Source organism: Pholis gunnellus, assembly GCF_910591455.1.
Source record: "Pholis gunnellus genome assembly, chromosome: 1".
NCBI classification, from domain to species: domain Eukaryota; kingdom Metazoa; phylum Chordata; class Actinopteri; order Perciformes; family Pholidae; genus Pholis; species Pholis gunnellus.
Window position 1 is genome coordinate 18,311,256 of NC_136528.1, and position 24,015 is coordinate 18,335,270.

Consider the following 24,015-nt stretch of genomic DNA (forward strand, 5'->3'; position numbering starts at 1 on the left):
TTTCTTAATACTTGTCATTGGTGTCAATGGGTCAGACACAATAATCTTCATGCTATAGAGACCAAGCTCTCCCAGTTGGTAAGTGTCACAATACACAGCAGGCCTACACATACAGGACTTTAGGTATTCTGTAATTTTCTGCTTTCACACCAAGCATACAATTGGCTAATTATTTAAAACATTGTATCCAAATGGCAGGGTACAAAAATGTTTCCTGGTCTATGTGTCTCTGTCTTTAGTGACATGACTTATATTTATTTTTTCTCTCTCTGTCCTGTCTATGGATTTGGATGGTGGTACTTGCTTTTGAGCAGGGGAGTGACCCTTTACAAACCACAAGGCAGGACTCTGACCTCCTGGTATCTAACATATGGGCTCTGGGGAGTCAAAGACTTACAGGCACAGAAGTGTGAATAATAATAAAATAAGGCAGAATCCCACGGGAGTCCAGAAACTGGTGGTGGTGGTGATGAAGGGAGTTGCTGCAATCCAATGATGCCGACTGGAGATGACGGGTGGAGGAGGGTCGCATCCGATTTGAGCTGAAATGACAACTGACAGCAGCAGGGAGGAGAACATTTATCTAAGTTTGACAGCAACGATGTGATACGCTTTAAGGAAACTGCAGAATCTGGTTGGTTAATTTAAAGTGATCGCCCACAATCAGCTGATAGTAATCACAGGGAACGAGAGAGACTGAGAGATTATGAATGAAAAAGGAGAGTAAAGAGAGTCTTCCTGACTGAACGTCCGCTTAAGCTTCATTTAAATGAATGCACATTCTAAATAAAGGTCTGACACTTAGCTACAACTTGTGTTCAATACGCAGAGAAGGGAAAAACAGATATCAAACTATCTACGAAGTGATCTCTATACATGTTATAGTTTCAGCAGCATGGTTATGCCTTTTTTTGACAAAGATCTCTGTATGCAAATGTGTTTTTTCTTGCCTAGTGATGCACCCTGTTGGCCATTCTGTTTATAACAGAGCTCAGTTTATATACCCAACACAGAAATGAGGTTAGATAAAAGTCAAGTAAATTTATATAGCCCAATATTCCACATATCAACAAATAGAAGGTTATGTGAAGGGGTAAATTACAAAAAACTGTGTAATCTAAGTGGCAGTTGTGCAGTAACCCTCCAAAAGTCATAACTGATTGATTCATGTTTTAAAATAACAAATGAATTAGCTGTATCTCTCCCATTGTGATTGATATTGACTTTAACAATATCTCCTAAATTTATTTAGCATTTTACACTTCCATTGTTTTTTTCAGGTTTCACAATAAAATGTGTAGAAAAAAATATGCATCCTTTTAGTGTTGAAATAAAGTTTCTCGATAGAGATTTGTAAGGTTTTACAACAAATGAACCTTAAATCTAAATGTAATATCATGCTATTTACAACCAGTTTACATGCAGGCAAAAGCACACATTCTTTGTTTGCAGAACTCATGGACTCATGGACTACAATGCCATTTGAACTAACATGGACAAAAGCTAAATGAAATGCAGATTAACTTGTCTTTATACAAACTAATACAAATGACACATTACATTATTGGCTTTTATCACCTCTGTCCGAAGGAAAGCTTCACATCACTCTGTCACTGCCTTGTCCTCCTGATGCTGTCTTACCACAGAGTAACAATACAACTTGGCAGCATACAAAGTATCAGTATATCCTAAGTGATTGCTGTCAGAACTGTTTTAACTTGTTTGAGTCAAAAGACTGAACCTAAAATCAAATCAATAATTTAAATATTACTAAACTCCAAGCTCTTATGGGTGTGACTCAGCTGCTGCTTTTTCCAGCTTCACTGTGCGTTGCTTGTCATTATGAGTGTCCTCTGTCATCAATGTCAATCAAATACGAGTTACTGTGGTCCAATGTCCTGAAGTGACCTCTGTGGCTCAAAACTGTTTGTTTTAAGCTAAACATATAGTAATCATCACTTCCACCATGTTTTTTGTTTTTTTTTGCACTAACTGGTCAAAATTCATTCCCGAATGTAGTTTATGTGGAGTGAAAGTGGATACAAATAAACAAAGACCCCTCAAAGAAACAAAGAAGTAAACTATTCTAAATATGAGCTTTGGCCTCATGTGGATAACAGCGCTGACAATGGGTAGGCTCTGGTCACAAAATGAGAGGGGAGTTGAAGCCCAAAAGCCGCATTCAGGAGGTTATTTACTTGGAAGTTACTCAGATGTCAGGACAGCTGTTGTAGCCTTGCTGTAAAAGGATCTAAGTGTTACAAGAAAGGGGAGTAGACTGCAACTCTCTGTGTTTCTGTTGAAGATCTCAAACTCTTGGTGATTTCACCAGCTAACGCTCTCTTCTTCACTCTTCTTCGTACCAGTGAATGAGGACCTCTTAGTGCTGCTTTATAAGTTTATTGGCATGGCGTCAAATGCCAGCCACATGTTGGAAGCTGCCTTGGAGCAAATGGATGACATTATTGCTGGTAAGATTTTCTGTTTCACTATCAGACCTTCAATAGACTAGTTGTTTCCATTGGAGAGGTTTGACTGAAAAAGAAGAACACTAGTTTTTGATACTTTTCTGTAATTTGTCTTCTCTGTATTCCTCACTTAATTTAATGTGTTTGTATTTGTATTGCTTCTCCTTGGGCTTGTAAATCTCACTGTGCACTTACTGAAAAAAACTCCAAGTTACTTCCCTTCTGTATTTTCTAGCAGAGGTGGTACATTTTAGTCAGTGCTGTTTGTCCCAACCTCAGCAGTGTGTTGGTGTTTTTGCACAGAGTCAGAAGACAACGTTCTATTAATAGAGGTGACAGTCCAACCATTAGCACACTTTAACGACAAAAATCACAGATGACTAATAATCACACACGGTCAACTGAAATTACCTGCGTTACAAAGCTATGCCTTTGTCCATATTGTGTCCTGTCTCCATTACTGTAACTTTGATTTGACTTCAGACAGCATATGTGAAAAGTTATTTCTGCAACTTAGACATGATGATTACAGTAACCTTCAAGTTGAACCTCTAATTTGTGGACTTTGGAACCCACAGTATACAGCCACTTGATGTTATTTGAATCCAGTGAGCTACATTGGAGCACAACAGCAACCTCAAGAGGCCATTTCAGAGACTGTACTTACTTTACTGCATTCACCTCTGAATCATCAGTTGTATACTCAGTACTGATACCCAAGCAATTAAGATGCTAATCACATTTTCTCAGTTACTTTTCCATTGATTTCCTGTTGTTCTTTCCTCTAGGCAACATGGGTCAGGGTCTGTTCAGTGCTCTAATGCAGTTAGGTGGCCAGGACTGCAAAGCATCAGAGTGTACCTCACAGTTGACCCCTGCCCCAATCAAGGACCCGGCCCTCAGGGCTCTTCAGCTGACAGAGGCCCTCAGGGCAGTGCTGGAGGGGCAGGGGAGTGAGGAAGAGCAGGACTCTCTCAGGAAACAAGTCTCCACTGATACAGCACACGTTATACTAAAATGGCTGGAGAGAGATGAGGTGAGTGCTGTTTCCCTCAACACTTAAACATCGAACGACACCAGACCACAACACCATTATATAACACCCAGTGTGCAAATCCAACATCCAATCTGAAATATCCAAACTCCAATTTAGGAGAAAGGATAGAGAATTTTGCAAAGGCATATAATATACAGCCTGTATATTCTACTACAACATTGGTCCATGGGTTTTATTAGTTGTGTGATATGGTGGTCTTTGATCCTGGTCATTAACATCTGGAGGGCTTTTTCATGTCTGCTAAGAAGTAGTGAGCTGGAAGCATGGATTTATTGCAAACTGCACCGGTAATGAGATCCAGAGCTCCTGTGTTAAGGTATAGCAGTTGCTCCCCCTTTCAATCCCTTATTATCTTCATTCTTATACCCCTGCACTACTCCTCTCCCCCCTTTTCTGCAGCAATTGTTTGATCTTCTGGTCCAGGTTACTTAAATTTGATATTGTCAACTTAACACTCACATTCCCTTTCAGTCTCCTCCATTGCTTCCTCCTCCCCTTCTGCTTCGACTTTACTTTTTGCTCTGCACCACATCTGACGAGCATGTGCTGCAGAAAGTTTCCTCTCCCCTGTGCCCCTTTAGGAAGCCCCGCAAAATTAACTCGACCGAGAGGCACTTCAGACGGAGCGAGACAGACGGACAGAGAGAGAGGTATGGGAGAAAGAAAGGGAGGACAGAAAAGATGAGAGATCATGAGGTGCAGCACAAATGCAGCACAAATACTGAAGCTGTTTGAGTGTGCCTACGAGAGAAAGAGGGAGAAAGCAAAAGGGGGAGTTAGAAAGAGGTAAAAAAAAAAGAGGAAGTACAGCCAACTGGCATAGTTTAAGTTATTCGCCTCAGCTCTAAAAGTCTCAGGCAGCCCAGACTCCAAACCACACGGACTAAGGTCCTCTCTGCTCTCTCTACAACGGCATTATGGAGGGTCTGTAGAAAGAGGAGAGTTGGATTAAGGAAGACCAAGAGCTCAGAACAGTTAAGAGACATTATTTCGTCCCACTCTGGATTTTGGTATCCGTTTGTCTTCCTTGATGCTTTATAGCACTGGCTCAATTTTGTTAGTAACATTAAGAACCAGACCTACAGTACAATGGGCCTGCAGGATGGAGTGTGATATTGACTTCTACAAACATTTTGCCTGGCTTAGGAAGGTAAGACATTCTTGCATGCCTGTTCCTCATGTCTTTATTCTGAAAGTTTGCACAAAGGATCTTGGTTGTTAATTTTGGTCTTGCAGTGCAGTGTACACCATAATGATAGTTGCAGTGGTATATGATATTGGAGGAGGACGTGCTTTGATTGTGAGTTGAGGAGGTGTGCTGCAAAATATGCAACACATGCACTCTTATATACGTCCTTCAGGACAAGAGATAATGTAAGAAATGAAGCAGTTTACAATACTATTTATGTGATTACAGAAATGTCTTGTTTTAGGGTGGAAAGTATAGGTCACCATATGGATGGATTGTTCAATGCACAACAAGTCTGCCAAACTGGTTACAAGGTTAAAGTGTTTGCGGTGAAAGATAAATGGTTATGTGTGTCAGCTGAGATAATTTCCTGCCACTTGAACCTATAGGGAGTCTTTGGACAGCACATACCATCTTGCTACCATTAAGAGGACATTAGTCCTCACTGCCTCCATTAGGTTATAATTCTTATTGAATGTTAAATCCATAGAGGAAGCATTTTCATGCATGTACTTGTCAATCATTATTATGTACAAATTTGAGCTTTTGGCTCATGATGTATTGAAGTCATGTCAGCAATTACTTGATAATCTACACAGACAAAATAGTCAATTTTTTTCCCCTAAACCACAAGTATGACTTATCTTTATAAATGATGAGGAAAAATAGAAATACCTGTACTATGTAGTGCAGTGTAATGCAGTGGCCCTGTATTTCTTTCTTCTTCATCTCAGTTCAATCTCATCGAAAACTCAAAACAAGTTCAGTCATAGCAACACTTCTCCGACAGGGTCAGAAACTATTACAATCGTGAAGTTTCACAAAAGATCAGCGCTGCTTGTTTGACATTAACCTCACTGGATAGTAGGGCTATCTTCAACGAAAGACATTCTTAACACTCTTACGATTTTGTCAACTTAGCAATAAGTTGTTTCATTCAACAGATCTGTAAAACTGTGAGAGTGTCTCTGCAAAGACCCTGCAAAAGACTTTAAATATTGTGTTTACCAGAGATGTGCTCATGCGTATCTTGGAAATAAGTAATTCAGCATGAAAAAAAGCATCTCAGTCGACTAAGACCTAAACAACCAATTAGTCAACTAATCGACCAGGAGGGGGCATCCCTACACATTACTGTATTAGTTTAGTACTGTACTCTAGGCCAAGTTGTGAAGCACTTGAGTTGCCCAAGATTTGTGGAGTTATGTAGAGTATTTAAGAAGCTTGGATTTACGCCTGCAGCTAGGTTGAGGAGCTGGATCTAGGTTTGTTTTTTTAAAAGTTGGCTGAAAAACAGATTAAAAGCACACAGGAAGCTGCTCACAATTCACAAAACTGCCAAATACTGAACATAGAAAAAAATCAAGGGGACAAGAGGAGATACTGTGCGGGATACAAATACAATTGATAAATAATAATTAAGTAAAAGAAAATCTGTAATAACACTGTTGGGATCTGGTAGGAGCGTGTTTGGTTATTAGCAAGTATGGAAATTAAAGTATTAATATATATTAATAATAACAGGTCACCACCCTGCGATCAGGGACCAATAACCAAACTGTGGATTAAGTCTCAAAATTGGTGTTAATGTAAGCGTCGTGGGTGTATGATACGGAATGAATCAGTCCAACACGTTCTGGTTTTCCTCATAACTTTAGTCAAGACTCAACACCGAACCAGACAAAGTAAAACCACACTCTCCCGCTACTCTTCCTCTCCCATCACTACCTCCCCAACACATCAAGCCGATTAGTGGTCATATCTGATCATCAACTTAACACAACTAAAGGTATTAAATATGTGAACCTGTGTTTACGTAATTATGTTTCCATCATACAATTTCACTCTTGCATTAACTTAATCTGTCAATAGTCAAAGTACCAAGTACCATCTGAGCAGAGTGTGTGTGTTTGTGTGTGTAGGAGGGTGAGGAGAGAGAAAAAGAGAGAGCAAGATGGCGGAGGTAGTCACGTAAGTGATTATGCCATGCAAGACTTAACAATGGCAGAGGAGATAGGAAAGAGAGAGGGGGAGCAAGATGGCGGACGTAGTGGTTACGTCACGCGAGACTTGACAATGGCGCTTACATGCCACGTGTGTATGAAAAAATGTGTGAGTGTGTGTACGTGTATGTGGGTTAGTTGAAAAAGAAGAACAAAAAGAAGAAGAAATCACTCAAAACAAGGCAGATTCTCACCACAGAAGTAAAATACCTGCTCGACTGGCCCGACTCAGATTCGGCAGCTGCCGCGTTGGTCCTTTAACTAATAAAGTACAGCAAGAAACACAACAGTTATGTTACACAGCACGTACAATACAGAATAACATGTAAATTGTACAGCTGACTTAAATCAAAACAAAGAAGGTTACAAACACACTATGACCTATCTCTACCCAGACAAAAGCCTCTTACTTGAGATCACTTTATAGTGGTGGGTGTGTTTCTTTGGACTTGTTGGCCATGCTGTGTATGCGGGTTAAACAGCAAGCTGGTTCTGGTCTGGCGGCAGAGAGAACAACGAATGTTGACTTGAAGAATTCGGGAATTCCGTGATCTTCCCTTTGCCGGTTAAAGTGGCGGAGCACGGGGCAAGTTATCCGTTTCTCTTTCAGGGTCCAAGAACTGTCTGTTGTTCGGCTAGAGAAGTTAGGACTATTACCTAGTCTATTCACTTCATTTTAGTAACGTGAGTCGCATGGACGGCGCATAGTGAAGGTATGGGCTGATGTTTATAGTCTCATTGACATCATGGCATTGTCACGGGGACTCCCTGTGGTTCCTGTGGGGCTCATCCAATGAGGCACCAGTGTGTTGGTTTAAACCAAATCTCACACTTTGGGCTTGGCACCCTTCAAACCGGTTCTGGTTTTTATTTTAACATGTAGGCCTCTGTCTTTTTTCCACCCACATGGTGAAGTCATGACAACACTTAAAGTATGCATACTGGAAGTATACTGCTAAAACACATGTATTCAGTTTTCTGATGCAAAGAGTATACTTTATTAAAAGCTTAATGGTGTTTTTAAATTATTGCAGACCACTTGCTGGCTCATGATGATGGATGCTGGTCTACTAATGTTTCCATGGCTGTGGTTGAAAGTCTGGATTTTAGAGAAATTTGAGCCCATTTGGTTGCACTTTGCTTCCCTTGCACTGATGGCTCTGAAATATCCCTGATTGCATAGGCAGCTCTGAGCTCAGCCGTCATCCAACATTTTTTTTTACCACTGATCAGCTGGTATAAAATGTTGGACACAATGTTAAATGCTGGATTAGGACCTGTAAACCTCTTACAGACTTTTCCACACATGATCCATTGACACAACAATGTTTGAGACTGAGCAGTGTGTGTGTACGTGCATCTGTGTGTACATATCTGAGACTGCAACCTAATTTAAGAAAAACAAATCCGACCCACTGGGCGACTGTTCTATATTAACAGTGTACTTACTGAACTTAATAGCTGATTGTTATTCTCAAGGTAAACCTACATCCATCTGGCAATAGTGAGTCCTACCAGGAGCGGTTGTCGCGTCTGGAGGGAGACAAAGAGTCACTAATTCTTCAGGTGAGATTTATCACTTCTAACGTTCAAAATACAAAACAATACAATATCTGTCTGTGTTTTTGACATGTATTTTAAAACTTTCACCTAAAACATGTCAGGATATTTGTTTATAAAGGTGAATCAATTCCATTATGTGTGAGCCTGCTCAAATAAAAGACGACCTATAACACCACACTGTTAGTGGAAACTGATTTTTAACAGTGCACATATCACATAGCGGTGCTACAGGAGAGGGACAAGGAAAGAAAGGGCAAAGGTAGATCAGAGTATTATGTTGTAAATGTTGCGCAATTGCTGTATCACTTTTGCATATGTGAAGCAACAGTTATAAAGCTGGGGTTGGTGCTCTTGCGACACTAGAATGTCTTGTTTTGTGTGATGTCTTTGTCTGCATATGTGTGTAGTTATGAGAATTGCTGAACAAGTGCTTTTCTCAGACAGGTTGAGGCTAGCACCACCATGTGCTGTAGCGTGTAGGTGTGTGTGAGAGCAGGTGCCCTGTTTGTTTGTTTGGCCTCACATTAAACATTCCTTTGGAAAAGCTGCTCCACTTGGCTGGTCCGACCGGCCTTTTAGCATGTGATCAGCTGTCGTGTGGCCTTAATAGTTTCTGTGCAGATTTACGTTTAACATGTGTTCTGCTGACATTGCTGGAGCCACTTAAGTGTTGCAAGCACATACTGGGGCAAAAAGGATCATTCATTTCTTCTCAAAGGAAATGTTTGCATTGTTTGAATGAAAATAGCTGATATGTACAGTAAGAAACTGCAGTCAAAGAAGAAAAGAGAAAATCGGAGGCCTTAAGAATATTGCTAGGCCCGGGCTGCAATTATGTGATAATAAGGTGAAACTAAATGATGGGAAAACTGTTTTATGGTCAAGTTTTGGTGAAAAGAAAGTAATTCATCTCTACTTACTTGCTTTCCAAACACACAAATACACACAGGTGAGTGTGCTGACAGACCAGGTGGAAGCTCAGTGGGCCAAGATCAGCGATCTACAGAGTTCTCTGGTGGAGCATCAGCACAAACTCAACTCCACAGAGGAGATGCTACAGCAGGTACATGGACAAGAGCTTGTGTAAAAACATCTTCCCCTGGACTTTCTAAATACCGAATGTTTGATGTATTACTGGACTGAAATCAGGAAAGTCTAACTTCCATCAGGAGACATCCTGAGATTTTACATCAATATTATTCCTACATTTAATGAGATGTGACACGGTTCCAGACTGTCCATCTATCTTTTAAATATGACTCTTCTGCAGATCCAATCTTTTCTCATAAGCTGTAGAGTGTAACTCAGGATGAATTTGGCTTCCTGGGAACAAATTCCTTGCTCAGATTCTAGTGTTTCCGCTGCAGATTACCTTGACAACCAAAATATTTAGGACGCTCAGCCTCATTCCACTGCAGAGTCTCAGAGTGCTTTTCTAGTTTATGCAGGGCCAGACTAGTCCGTCTGGGCAGGTGATTCCAGCACCATTAGCCACACCCACAACCTGTAGCCACCAAGACCTTTCCTACTCACAGAGAGAGAGAGAGAGAGAGAGAGAGAGAGAGAGAGAGAGGACAACAGAGGAAAAGAGGGAGGGAAAACAGCTTAAAAAGTTGGAGAGATGGGAGGGAGAAATAATAGGGGTGGTTCTCCTTTAAGAGTTAAAAGCGTGTGAGTGTGTGCAACTTTCAGTTGTTTGCATTTGACTTGAAACCTACTACAGACATTACTAAACACTACGAGGGACACTGAATTGAATGGATGTATGAAACTTGAATCTACTGAAACTACAAGGCACTTGAAACCATTGCATCTATGAAGGAAATACACTTACTCTTCCTTTGCTACAGGCGGACACTGGAGTAAGATGAACCAGGTATTACAAAGAATCAGTTTATCTCATTCTTATAATACTGTTTTTGTAAAATTTTCATTCAAAGTAGATCATTTCAACCTATTCTGACCAATTTTATGAGGGCCAGGAATGTGTCGATTAACTATCTGATGAGTTGTGAACCAATGCTCAATGTCTACTTCTAAGTTCAGTGCTGTGTATGTGCAGTGTATCAAAGGGCAGCTAGGGTTGGTTTCTTGGAAACATGGTCATTATGAGGCTTTGGAAATGAGCCGTAAATCTCTTTCTGGTGACAAAGCTCAAATATTTTCCATGTGTACACTCTAGAAGAAGCCCAGATATTTTCCAAAGCCAGAGTTTTAAATGGACGTATCCATATGTACTGTTTGCCTGCATGCCTCTGATGCTCATTTCTGGACTCTAAGTGATTTAACACCTGCTTGACATCAACCAAATTAGTAATACATCTGCCTGCATAGCCTGGCTTAACTCTCAAGGCTGACAGCCATTTAGGACAGATAGTCACAAAACTGTATAGCAGACTCTCCCTCAGCACCAGGTTTGACTGGCAGCAGTTCACAGGGACAGGAAAATGCACCTGTCAAAGTTATTTTAATGTTCTTTCTATGAATGTTTTGCATACTTTTGGTATCTTTCTCTCTCACTCTCTCCCCCTCTGCTGTGTACTTTGAGTGAGCTGTGAAATAGGCATTATAAATAGTGGTCATGGGTTGTGTATATTTAGCCACTCAAACAGCGTCTGAAACCAGTGGGTTTGTCTGAGGGGACTGTCATTTCAGATCTGGAAGCGTGCTTCATACTTAATGTTGCCTTTGTTCAGTAAGTACTGAGCGTTGTGTATCATTGAAGTGATTATGTGTCTGTTTGTGCTGCCTCATGCTCTTGCTGTATGTTGTTGACGACAGGAGCTCCTGCATAGGACGTCACTGGAGAACCAGAAGCTGAATCTTTTGGGGGAGGTGTCCTACCTGAAACTAAAGCTGGCAGACATGGAGGGAAAGCAGGGCCATGGGGCTGAAAGGCAACACAAAGCAGAGGTAGGGCTTTTCACAGAGTCAAGTATGCCTATTCCTTGTGATATTTTGTTTTTGATATGCAGTACAGTAAAGTACAGTCTCTAGGTATGGTTGTGTTGTGTGAAAGGTCTTATTTAAAGCCAATATGTATCCATCAAAATAAGGTTGCCATGTTGATTAGTACCAGTGGAGTTGATTCCCTTGCTTTCTTTTAATTAGTAGCAAAGTTTCCACGATAAATAATTTCATTCTTATGAACATCTTGCAATTAAACTTCATATTCCTTACTATGTAAATGTGAATGGCTCATATCCAAATGAGCTTAAAGTTTGTTTAATTGAGGACTGTTTGAAAAGAGGACTTAGTGAAGCTAAGATCTCCCAGGAACTTCTGTTTCACTTCAGTCTTTGGAAATTTGAGCCCAACTCTGCCAGGAATGAGGAGGGTAGACACAAAAATACGCCTTGTGTTTTGATGGATTGAACCTTAAGGTCAGCGGCTGATTTTATGGAAGATCATAAACACTTTCTGGACAGATGGAAGGGAATATTCACCCAAACCCTGGCTCTGTTGTTGCTGGGCAAAGTCCACAGGAAAAAAGTCTCTAAGGGATTACATTTTTTGTCAGTTCAAACTGAATCATGTATTTGCTTAAGACCAATGTGTTAAGTTACCAGCAGACATCCTGAGCATTTAGTGACCATATGAATTGGAGAAAGAGGAAGCAGGGAAAGCAGCACTACTACCAGACAGGATACTGTATGTAGTTACTTTCAAAACACTGCTGGTCAAAGAGCCTTTGTGTCCTCATGTTAAAAGAGTTCCTGCATAGCAGAGCTGGCATGATGGATGGCCGGCCAAATATGAGTGTGTGTAGGCTTTAGTGTTGGTGGTGGGCAATGGTTGACTTGGCCATCCTGAAAGTAAAGAAACTGGCAGCATGTTCCCAAAGACATTTGACATAAATGAAGTATATGAAAAAAAATATTTATTTAATTATGCTTGAGCATTTATAGGGATTTGATTTGTATTTCTAAGCAGAAAATAACAGCATAGTGTACATGTGATTGAGGACATTGGAGTAGACTTAGTAGACTGCTTTCAACATGTGCACAAACTCAGCTTTACCTACAACAGCTGTTTGGACTTAAGGAGAATAGGAAAGACATCTGCTTTGAACACTTGGCCTCCCACGTGCTGCCTCTACTACACAAACATATCCACACGTATGCATGTTTGTACCGTTTGCAAGAACACACGCGCACAACATGTGGAAGCCTCCTTGCAGTGGAGCCAGAAAGCTCACAGTTAAATTTAGCCATGCAGGCTGTCCATATCATCTGTCATATCCGCTGTACCGGACCCCAAGTGAGACTTCCTCTGTCCACAGTCCGGGCATAGTTTGGCCGCTGTTTACGCTCTTTCAGAACAAACATAGGCACGGAAGACCTCTAAAAGTTGGCAAACCTACGCACCGTCTTGTAATTTATAAATGCACACTACCCATTTGATGACCTGGATATGTTGGAATATGTCACAGCATTATGCATAACAATGTTAATACAAGTATATAGCAGAAAGTTGTGGTTCATGAACAGATACAAAATAATATGTGTTCACCTAGACCAGATGAGTCTAACTGGGCCAGTAGACACAATGGAGCAGTTAGTTTATGGGGATCAGCCAAAGATTTGTGTTTCCAATTCTAGCTCACTAGCATATTTATGCATTCAGGCTCAAAACCCAATCGACACTTTCTCAGGATTGTATTCACAAACAAGCATAGACATATACACTGACTCTGTAGTATTTCCTCTACTCTCTCTTAACATGTCTCTCAATTCTTTCCCCCCACTGCATCTGTCAGACTGTAGTAAATTTCATTAGTGAGCTGCAGGAGCAGATGTGTAGGTTTCAGAAGGAGATCAATAGCAAGATCCAGGAGAAAAAGGCTTTGGAGTTGGAGATCCCAGCTGACAGCAGCACTCTGGTGGTGCGTCCCACTGAGTCCACTAAGGGCGAGGGCTCAAACCCCTGGCCGTCCTGTGACAGAACCTCAGAGGAGGTTCCAGAAGGGCCTGATGGGAACACACACAGCCTGGAAGAGGGTAGCTCAGATGCAAATCAGCAGGACGACTGTGGAGAAGAAAGTGTAGGCACAGCCTGCCTGCATGACTTCTTATATTGTGTGGAGCATGGCTTGTCTCACTTTAGTGTGTGTTCATAGCTTCAGATGCAAATGAAGAAAGGACTCACTAAATATCCTCAGCAGCACCAAATGATGTGTTTGGAGAAACAGTTATGCATCAGTGTGTGACACTAATAGGTGCATTTCATATACAATTTAATAGTGTGTGTTATGAAAGACAATGTGCAGATTTATTAACATCACCTGAATTCAAACTAGCTAAATGTTCTCAAACATTCTGTTTTAGGGCTTAATTAAAGAGCTCAGGATTCTAAAGGACAAAGTGGAGCACCTGGAGGACCAAAAGTTACAGTACGAGAAAAAACTCAAAGCAACAAAGGTAAAAGAGAGTTTGGATTTTTGTGGTGTCTAGATGTCTGATACAACAGTGCCCACATTCCACTGCTAACTCTCAACTCAACTTTCCTAAATGTTGTCCAATCCAATGTTCCAGCCAGTTACGTGAGTCATTCGGTTTTGCATGGACACCTATGTTTTCTTAAGAAGTCTATTTTACCTTCTACTTTAAAGCCCTGTAGAAATAGATTTAATGATGGCTTAGTCCATTTTTTAATGCCCCACTTGCATGACCACATGGCATTAACCTCTTAGACTTTTGTGAGCATTTCGTTTTGTCACTTTTTGACTTCTTTTATGATAAAATCATTATCTTTCACATTCCCATCTGTCTTTTCCCTTTGTTACAATATCTGTCCCCAGTCTGTGTATTAGGATACATTTCATTGTGATGCTCTACCTGCTCACTAAAAAATGTGTTTGATTTTACTACTTCATTCATAGTTCATTCAAGTGTCATTCGACCTATAGTCACAACATTTTCATCATTTTTAAAGGTTGGACATATCCATCTCAATAATTGTTGTAAGTTCTCTAAGGAGGTCTGCCTGGTTTGATGCGCTGTGTATGTGAATACTGTATATTACCATCTGTAGTTCTTTATATTTTTTGTTTTTAGATTTTAATCAAATATCCTGGCACCCCTCCATCAACTGGATGTTTACCAAGACAACATTTTACAGAATGTGTTATTCTCCGTCTGGAGCTTTGGTTACTGATAGCAGACTGTTATTTTTTTAATCCAACTGGAAAAAATCCTAATGCACCCTAGAATATTGGCTATTGGTATGAGTTTATGTATATACTCTAACTTTTAAATACATGTTTTAAAGAAATAAAAGAAGGTTATGATTTGGAATATGAAGCAAAAAGTGTATTTTCCACCTTTCACTTTCCTCTACACAACACACAGACAGAACAAACTGGCAAATACTTCAGGCTGAACTTACCTCAAAACAAACTATAACTCCAGATAGTAGTGCCCTATTATTAGGCTCTCTGAAATTTGAAGAAAAAAGGACTATATCTTAAAACATTGGAGTTTCAATTGGGGAATTAAAAACAGGCACGAAGATGCATGTAAATGTTTTGCTTTTTAAACTAGCTTTTAGCTGTGCGTGTTTAAACAGATGTGTTGGCACATATAGTGCACAGAACAACATGTCCTTTCTGCTAAGATTCCTCAATGTGTGACACTCACAGGCAGAGATCATCAGCCTTCAGCAGCTTCTGCTCAGTAAGAACCAGGAGATCGAGAGCTTGCACACACAGCTGCTGGCCAGACCTTCTCAATCCCCAGAGAGCCCGGAAAGAGGTAAGCAAAGCACCCAGCCTCAAGCCCTCGACCAACCTGCCAACCACAGCCTCTCACTATCACAGCGTTAGCCAGCCTGATAGGTGACACAGTTAATGACTCCTTTTTGCATTCTTGCAGTAACAACAGTTGGAAAAGTCTGTCTTAGCCTTTAATAATCTGTCTCATCACGGGTCTCTGTCTCTCTCTCTCTCAGAGGAGATGTACAGGAAGAGGCTAAACACCAAACGTAAGCCTGAACAGTGCTTAATGAAAATAATTTTAAACCCACGGGCCATGTCTATCTTTGATCTTGTATCTATTTCCTTTCTCCAGACATGTCTTATTTCATTATCTTTTGTTTCCTTCTGCTCAGAGGGGCACCTTTGACAATCACAAACTGGTTTCCAAAATTGATGCACTCTCTCTCTTCCCTTTGGCCTTTTCATTGTCTTTATGGATTCCTAAGAGCATACAGTCTGGTTTGTTTTTAATTTTAATAGATGGACACATCTTGCTTAGTATAGTCATTCACCAGCAATACTGCCTGTGTGCCTGTAGTAGTTACATAGGAAGTGTCTATGGACTGTGCGCCCAAATATGTAAGAGCTGACATGGCTAAAGCTATGATTGGTAGATTAAAAACAGGCTTGTATCTAAAAATACATGGTTTGGACGGCGCTCTGGTGAGGAATAAATCTACAACATGCTAGCATGTATTCTTGCTTTTCCTTTCTTTCTAAATAGCCATATGCCACTATATGTCTATAACAAATACTAATGTATATGACATGAGCAGCTGCCTGTACAGATTGATAATCAGTGTGGGGTTTCTTTTTAAACATTTAGATCAGGAGCTGCAGAGGCTTAGGAGTGGAATGAAATCACTGGTAGCTGCCAATGATGAAAAGGTAAGTTATTCCCACTGATATGGAAACCTATCCTTTCTCTTTCTGGTCAACAGCTGTAAGTGATTATGTAGTATAGAGCAGTCTGTGAGTTGTCATCCATTTACTACAGTGTAACGAGTCTTACTGACCTGTATATAGAATTGCTATTATCACGCAGTTAGAAAGGTTAGACGGTAACTGTTTGTCATTTCTCAAAGGCGCCGCCCTCCAACCATTTATAGTACAGAGGGGCTTTTGTATTCTCCCTCCCAGAGAATCTTGGACTTTAAAGACTCACAGACGAGGGCCTACATGTGGCACACTACTGAGGACACACACGTACACACACCCCAAGGCGAGCCATTTCAGGCAAAGCCACACTTAAGTAGGCCTCGATCTGCCAAGCCTAATTTTGGAGTGAGCTGCATTAAGAGAACCATGACAAAACCAGACATGGGCACCACTTCAAAAAACACAAACTGCATGCAGCTGGTTACCACAACTAAGATTTCCAGCCAGTGCTGTGTCAATCCCCTCCCTATCCACTACTTTGACGTAAAGGCCATATGCTGAAATAGCGACGTTTGTGTGGCCATATATGTGTTTCCTAACCTTAGATAAACATCTTCAATGGGTTTCCTCTCTGTTTTCTTCAGGACCGACGAATTGAAGAGCTCACTTTGCTCCTGAATCAGTGCAAGCAATTCAGAGAGGTCACTCACACAGCAAGGCAAGGTAATCAGCTTGTTCACTCCTTTATTCTTCCTTTGTGGCGTTTGTATTTTGTTAGCATCCACGTTGGAGCCTAATGAGAGCTCTTCCCTCCTAAAAGGGAACATATGCCACCACCTGAGTTTGAGAAAAACATTCATTTTCTTTGTTACTGTAGCTCCACCTGCTGTCCGTTCATTGTCAAATGGCAGGACTCCGTCAAGCAGCAGTGAGGAAGAAGAGAATGTGCTGATGAAGAATATTGACTCTGCCAGTGCAAAATCTGTGGATGTAAAGTCTGAAGTGAGTACATACCATTACAGCTAGTTAAAGTATTTCGTTCACATGAACATGGTTTTGAATTATTTATGATTTTTACTCATCAGGTTTCCACAAGCAGCTCTTCCTCCCAACAAACATCTATTTCATCAGCCCAAAAAGACAGTGACTACAGGTAGCGAGGCAGCTTTTCGTCAGTGGACGACTCTCCAATATCTCTCAGTTGTATTTTACTGAGATCATTGTGTTTCTATCTACTCAGAACAGAACCACAGACTTTATCAAGCAGCATGAATGACCTAACAAAAGGACCTTTACAAAAGGTATTTTGCACTCATCATACAAATGTCATATGCCAGTCATTTGTCAATTTTCTTTTAAAGCATGTAATCAACCCTTCTGCTTCCAATCCTTGATTTTTCTACATTATATCTAATCTACTGTTACTCTCTATTACATGATTGATGCATGAGATAATTTGATTTTGTACATATATTAACAGTTATTGTATTTTCTGTATCTGTGTGTGTGTGTGTGGTTTATCCAGAGTGGTCTGGATGACCCTAGAAGTCAGATGCTGCCTGTGAATTCCTCTCTGTCAGAGCAGAATGTGAGCGGAGACAGCAGCAGTGAAATCCAGAGTCAAAAGTCTCCAGATGGGAGCGAAGATGGAGACTCCAGCCAAAGTAAATCCAGATATATTAACCCATGATGATGGATAGAGTGCAGTAATAATCCCTAATGTAGGATTAAACTTTTTCTGTGTAATAGTCGCAAGGCCAGTAATTCCCATGAGCAGGGGCAGTATTCATATTTGGTACAAACCACTCTCCTTTGAGCAGACAACCACTGCACCTTTGATCACATCTAATTGCAGAGGCTCCTGTCAGAGCAGATGGATTATGGGATGGATTTTCTTACCAAACACACCCTCTCTCTTGCTCTGATTGACCACATTCATACCAGCTCCACCCTTCCACAGCTTTACTGACCAGTTTTAACTTGAGCCCCACCCTGACTTCTCCCTGCTGCGTTCTGCTGCAGAGTGGTGACTGATTGCAGCACATATGATAAAGATTACACCTTGTAACATTTTGCTTAAACCCCATTAACCAATGAATTATTTGCCAAACTCAATGATCTGCAACCTGTGCTCCCTCCCCTGATTAGAGCGCTGTGAAAACATTTGTGTTACTTAGCTCTTAAGGTTCTGTTTGGTATGCAAAGAGATACAACAAAAAAACAACGCTTTTAATGCGTTCTACTCAGTCATCATCATCATCATCATCATCATCATCATCATCATCATCATCATCATCATCATCATCATTATCATCATCATCCAGATTTAGTTTTTAACTTAGGGAAACTATAAATTTAGAAATTCTGATCTTTTTAAAGTTCCCATCATTGAAATGTTAATTACAGTGAGGCTATGTCTGCTCTAATTATCACAAGTAAACTGCAATTTTTAACTAATGCACCTATAAACTGTTGAATAGCCCTCCATAGTTCTACAATTTGAATTGTATCGAACTAAGTAGTATTGCACTGACTGGTTTTTGTAACCTCTTGCAGGAAAGTTTGAGAAAGTTGATGACAGCACTTCAGGCGATAATTCCCCTGTTCACTCTGGAGCAAACAAACAGCCTGGCCAACGAGCTGTGGGCTCACCAGAATACATGAAGAATAACAGGAGCCTTAAGAAACTCTGGGGAAAGTGAGTGTGGGAAAATACATTGATATAACAACAATACGGCAACACATATGACCAACCAAACATTAAATAGACCTAAATAAAGTATATGTATAAATATGTACTGTGAGGCTAAATAACATATGTTTTATATAGAATGTATTAAATTGTGTATAAATAATATTTCTCTCTGTAAGAGAGAACAATTAAGAGAGATATTTTCATAAGGAAATCATTTGTGCATATATTAAACTATCCTTCTCCTACTGCACTTACCCTACTATCACACTCACTAAGTAAACACTATAGAATTACTGAAATTACACAATTACACAAAACTGTCAGATGTTGAGTACCTAATAAATGATTACTGTCATTGACTTTCAGTGTTGAAGACTGCAGTAACTGTTTCCATTATCACCTTTATCCTACTGTAAATCTTTATAGTACTTTGTTATATTTATCAACAATGAAGTGAACGTGTACTGATTGTGCCAAATATAGTATCAGTTTACTTTGAAAATGAAAGTAGTTTCTAGCATGTCAACCCTCACCCATACAGACTTCGAAGAACCCAGTCTGGAGGGCTGCAGGCAGTGGATCCAGATGTCGGTCAGTTTAGAAGAGGGGGACTTCGTGCGACAGCAGGACCCAGACTGACCAGGACCCCCGAATCTTATGACTCTACACGGTAAAGCATAGTAGTGTAGGCTACTCCTATTGGAAGTGTTTAAGGGTTTGTATCAGCCAGGTCACCATTATAATATTCTCTTTTAAAGCTTATCAATACAATATTAAGAACATAAATATAGCAGCAGAAACAATACTTTACTTTGCTATGAAAAGATATAGTGGAGAAATGTCAACCTGAGCAGACAATGAAGTTGCTCTTCCTCTGTGCGTGCAAAACCAGTTCAGCCACGTGTTTCACTGTTAGCACTGTTAGCTGGTTTGGCTGTTAGCTGGTTTGGCTCTCCTGCCTTCACCATTTCCTAGAACCCCAAGTACACAGCAGAACAAAATCATTTATAAATGTATTACATGATTTATGTTTTTGTTATTTTTTATTTTAGTGATATGAACGTTCCATTCGGCCAGTGGACCAAAGAGCAGGTATGTGGCTGGCTAGAGGACTATGGACTGGGCCAGTACGTCAATCTTACCAGGCAGTGGGTTGAAAATGGACAGACGCTGCTGTCTGCCACACCTCAGGACTTTGAGAAGGTCAGAGAATAAAGGAGGCAACTATTGGCACTTGAAAATAAACACTGTCAAAATATCTTGAATTTACAACTTTACACAGTATTTAGGTATTCAATCAGAGAATAAATACTCGATACATCGGATATGTTGGAAACTTAAGAAGGTTTATCAGGCTAAATTAAACTGCATGATGTGTGGGTAAACCTGCAATTATTCCCCAATCGTTAGTGTTATTGTAACAAACAGTCCTTTCTAACCTCAGGAAATGGGTATGAAGAATCCACTGCACAGGAAGAAGCTGCAGCTCGCTCTAAAGGCAATCACCACTAAAGTTATAGAGAAATCGTCAGACCTGGACTACATCTGGGTCACCCGTAAGACTCTTTCTAAATGGAATATTATGAACTTTTCATGCTGCAGCAAATACAGAGTGGGACTTCTCGGGCCACAAATCAAACAAAGACATGTAATGTGTGGGATATACATATATTAGAAGAATGCAAATATAGCTACTGCCAGAATTGAAAATCAGGAACTGTATCTTAACTGAACAGTTACAGTGAACATATGTTGACAGCTGACAGCTGATGAAACTTGATTAAGCATTCAATATTTTAGTGAGTGAAGTGAATAAATGTCTGATTTTTGCCCATTTAGGCTGGTTGGATGATATTGGTTTGCCTCAGTACAAAGACCACTTCCATGAGGCCCGAGTGGATGGTCGAATGATACAATACATCACAGTGGTAAGACTTAATCCTGCATCTACTGTGACATTTTCTATTAAAGTGGAGGCCTGAAAATACATATATTAACTTGTCAGACATGTTTTGAAAACATGCTATGAATCTGTATACTTTTCATGAAGTTCACTGATGTTCCTTTGCTGTTCACTCAGAATGACCTCTTGACTCTGAAGGTCACCAGTCAGCTTCATCATCTCAGTATTAAATGTGCCATCCATGTCCTTCATGCCAACAAGTTCAACCCCAACTGTCTTCGACGTAGGCCAGGGGAAGAGGTAAGCCAAGATAGAAAATGGTGATTAGAAGTTGAGATTGAATGTGCCAGCGAGCGGCGTATGTAGCAGTTTTATATATGTATATGTTTTATGTTGTGTGTTATGTTGGGCTAAATTTATTTTTGTAAATACTGCTCTTAGATGGTGAATAGGTGTCATCCCAACAGTTACCCACAAGATGGCGTCAGACATAAAATGCTTTCATACGCAGCACGTTGTTTCTTTCATACTGCTTGCCTTGAAAGCCCCAGTGCTGTCAAAGCTTCATACTGCCGACTTCTAATCAATTTTAAGGAAGGCTCAACTGGTTGTGAGTTAGATGGAAAATTTATATTTTGATTTGTAACTTCTTCAGAAACAGCCCTCTCCCTCAGAGGTGGTGCAGTGGTCTAACCATCGCGTTATGGAGTGGCTGAGAGCAGTCGATCTAGCCGAGTACGCTCCAAATCTACGGGGCAGCGGCGTTCATGGTGGGCTGGTTGTAAGTACAGCATTTTGAGCTTGGCAGCAGATTTTTCCCACGTTTTCATGACAACCCTGTAAACCTAAATGTGTTGCTGTCATCTGCTGTCAAAAATCTCTTCAACAGATCCTGGAGCCTCGCTTCAGCTCAGAGACTTTGGCACTACTGTTAAATATTCCTCCACAGAAGACTTTGCTCCGCCGCCACCTCGCCACTGCCTTCTCTACCCTGGTGGGACATCAGGCCACGCAGGAGAAGCGAGAGTACGGCAATGCCACAGGCCATGTGCCCCTGACTACCACTGCTAAAGTAAAGGTAGGAGCACAACCGTAGAATCAAATGTTTAGTGGTTGAAGCAGCATTAAATCTAAATGATTTATTGATGGGTTAAACTTCTTTTGTTGTTTCAGCCAAAGAAGCTGGGCTTCACCCAATTCAGTCATCTCAGAAAGAGGAAACCTGATGAATCTGCGGACTATATCTGTCCAATAGACAGTGGAGCACTGACAGTGAATGGGGTTTCTCGCCTGCCCTCTGCAGCACTTAGGGGCCTTAGCCCCACCTTGGACAGACAGGCTGTGACCCGGGAGCAAGTGGGGATAAAAGCTCAGGCTAATGGCCCAAAACAATAATTTAAAATACAGCACACTCCCCTCATTCATGTGTTGAATTGCTGGATGGGATGTAAAAATGCTGTGCTAAGCAGGTGATGTAAATTGTTGTTAATGTATTTTTAACCAGGTGTTGTTAAAGCAATATTCATCAAAGATGATGATGAATGGTGACATTGTGTGAAAGCTGCTCTCTGCATTCCGTATACAGTTGGATTCCAAAGCTTATACTTTTGCTTTAAAACAACATTGTGCTGACCATTTTGTATCTAAACTTCTGCAGATGTAGTTAGAATATTGGTGACATTTTCTTGTTCTATATCTGGATTGACTGCAAAGTGAATAATTGACACCAGTGTCAGTGTTTCAGAGTGCCAATCATTGATTCTCTGTGTGACTGACAATAAATCTATTAATTATTCTGCACCTTTGAATAAGGTTTGTATAGGAGTCTCCTACCCAAAATAGTGCCTTGTTTAATAAGATCCTTGTGAATATGCAGTAATACGATCAAAGCAAGGTCAATAGTTAGTCTTTTTGTAAGTTTTGGAGACCAAATGCTTTTGCTGCCACCTGGTGCTTAAATGCTTACTATTGTCACTGAACAGCTTGATCATATTTACATGTATGGTCGATTATGGTTTATGGTAGTTATGTGAGTAACAGATGTAGATTTCAAATTGATGTTTTACAAATTTTTAATTTCAAACAAATATGAACAGTGTTGCTGTAGATTTCATTAAAGTCGGAGACACATCACTTCCTGATGATGGATCTTAGGTCCTTGAATGGACAGTCAATTGTTTGTTTTTTTGTTCCAGCCCAGGTTGAAAGTTGACGAGTCTGAATATGCGCATTAATGTAGCTGACAAGACTCACATGAAACCTGTTTTGATTTTGTTGATGAGTTAATGAAAATAAATGAGTCAAACAATCAATGATCCTCTTGTTGGTGAATATTAACAGCTTCAACTTTTAAATGTGGCTTGCTTTCACAAAGTTGAAAGGTTAGTGATTATCACAATGACAAAAATATGATACAACTTTACCAGAATACAATTATTTTAGTATCACCCGATTATATGGAGGTACTTGCAGTTAGTTATCCACTGATTGTTGTTGACACCAGAAAGATGTTATATGGTTTTAGTATACAGTTGAAAGGATGTAGTACAATATACAACTTTTGTTACCAGCCACAACAACAACACTGGTATTGTTGTCTCATCTTGTATGTCTAGTGTGTGTCATCATAGCATAATGTGGTCATTGAGACACTTACTGTACTACGGAATAAACTCTGGTTTATTAAATTCTGGTGTCTGGACAGATTTCGTCAATGTGTGAAAGATGCAATCACAGACCTTTACGGGTGTGCAGTGAGATTAAACTGTCGGCTAAATTTGAAGATGGGTAGGGATGTGTGAAGTGGGGAAGGGGTCATTGCACCTTACTTAATGCCCCCGGCCTAATTTGGCGTTGCTATGGTGTGATCCCATGGCAAGATGGTCTCTAATTTGAACTAATTTCAACTATGTTTGACGATATTAGGAAACATCTTGCTAGACCATAATACAAAGTAATACCATGTCTATGCCTCTGAGTTGTTGATTTATTTAAGTAAAGTATATATTTTCTGAAAATGTCATTGGTTGACTATAACTGCCATGTTGTGCTGCATAGCATTATTGGATTTCAAAATAAATGCTTTTCTTCATAAGTAGCTCAAACCAGATCGTAACGTATCAGACATGATTGGCTTGATTAGGGCTAGATTTGCCTCTGGCTTTCTATTTAACTAATGTCCACTTCATCTAATACCAGTGTGTTGTCATTGTTAGGCAGTTACTGTATTTGCCAAATGAGACAGAACCTGTATTAGAAGCAGTATTCCATTTTACACTGACTGAGGGCTGTAATGAAACAAAGTCTCAATAAATGACCAATTTCACTCCGAGTGAATCTACTAGGATTCTGCTGGCGTGTCTGTCAGTGTGGCAGACAGGGCAGCAGTCAGCTCCCCTCTGAACCCTCTTACAGAAGCACACAGTCTCAATTAGACCAAACACAATAATTAGGAAATCTTTTACCTCTGCATATCATTAGTTTCCTAACGGAAAAAAATCCTGA

General features: G+C 40.3%; 1 protein-coding gene across 6 annotated transcripts; it reads left to right on the plus strand.

Moving 5' to 3' along the window:
• The first annotated feature begins 4,506 nt into the window (after nt 1-4,506).
• ppfibp2a (PPFIA binding protein 2a) lies at nt 4,507-23,201 on the plus strand. Of its 6 annotated transcripts, XM_079158191.1 has the most exons (23): nt 4,507-4,675; nt 8,197-8,283; nt 9,230-9,343; nt 11,062-11,193; nt 13,040-13,324; nt 13,608-13,700; nt 14,921-15,032; nt 15,229-15,261; nt 15,861-15,922; nt 16,558-16,636; nt 16,791-16,915; nt 16,999-17,066; nt 17,154-17,214; nt 17,439-17,577; nt 18,470-18,611; nt 19,150-19,278; nt 19,661-19,811; nt 20,053-20,164; nt 20,448-20,536; nt 20,689-20,811; nt 21,167-21,292; nt 21,401-21,589; nt 21,685-23,201. In XM_079158191.1, exons 1-23 carry the CDS (start codon nt 4,556-4,558, stop codon nt 21,904-21,906), a joined length of 2,793 nt encoding a protein of 930 aa, XP_079014317.1. In that variant the 5' UTR covers nt 4,507-4,555; the 3' UTR covers nt 21,907-23,201. The 6 variants fall into 6 exon arrangements, with proteins under 6 accessions (XP_079014317.1, XP_079014318.1, XP_079014319.1 ...); XM_079158192.1 differs by lacking the exon at nt 15,229-15,261; XM_079158193.1 differs by lacking the exon at nt 13,040-13,324.
• Nucleotides 23,202-24,015: the final 814 nt, after the last annotated feature.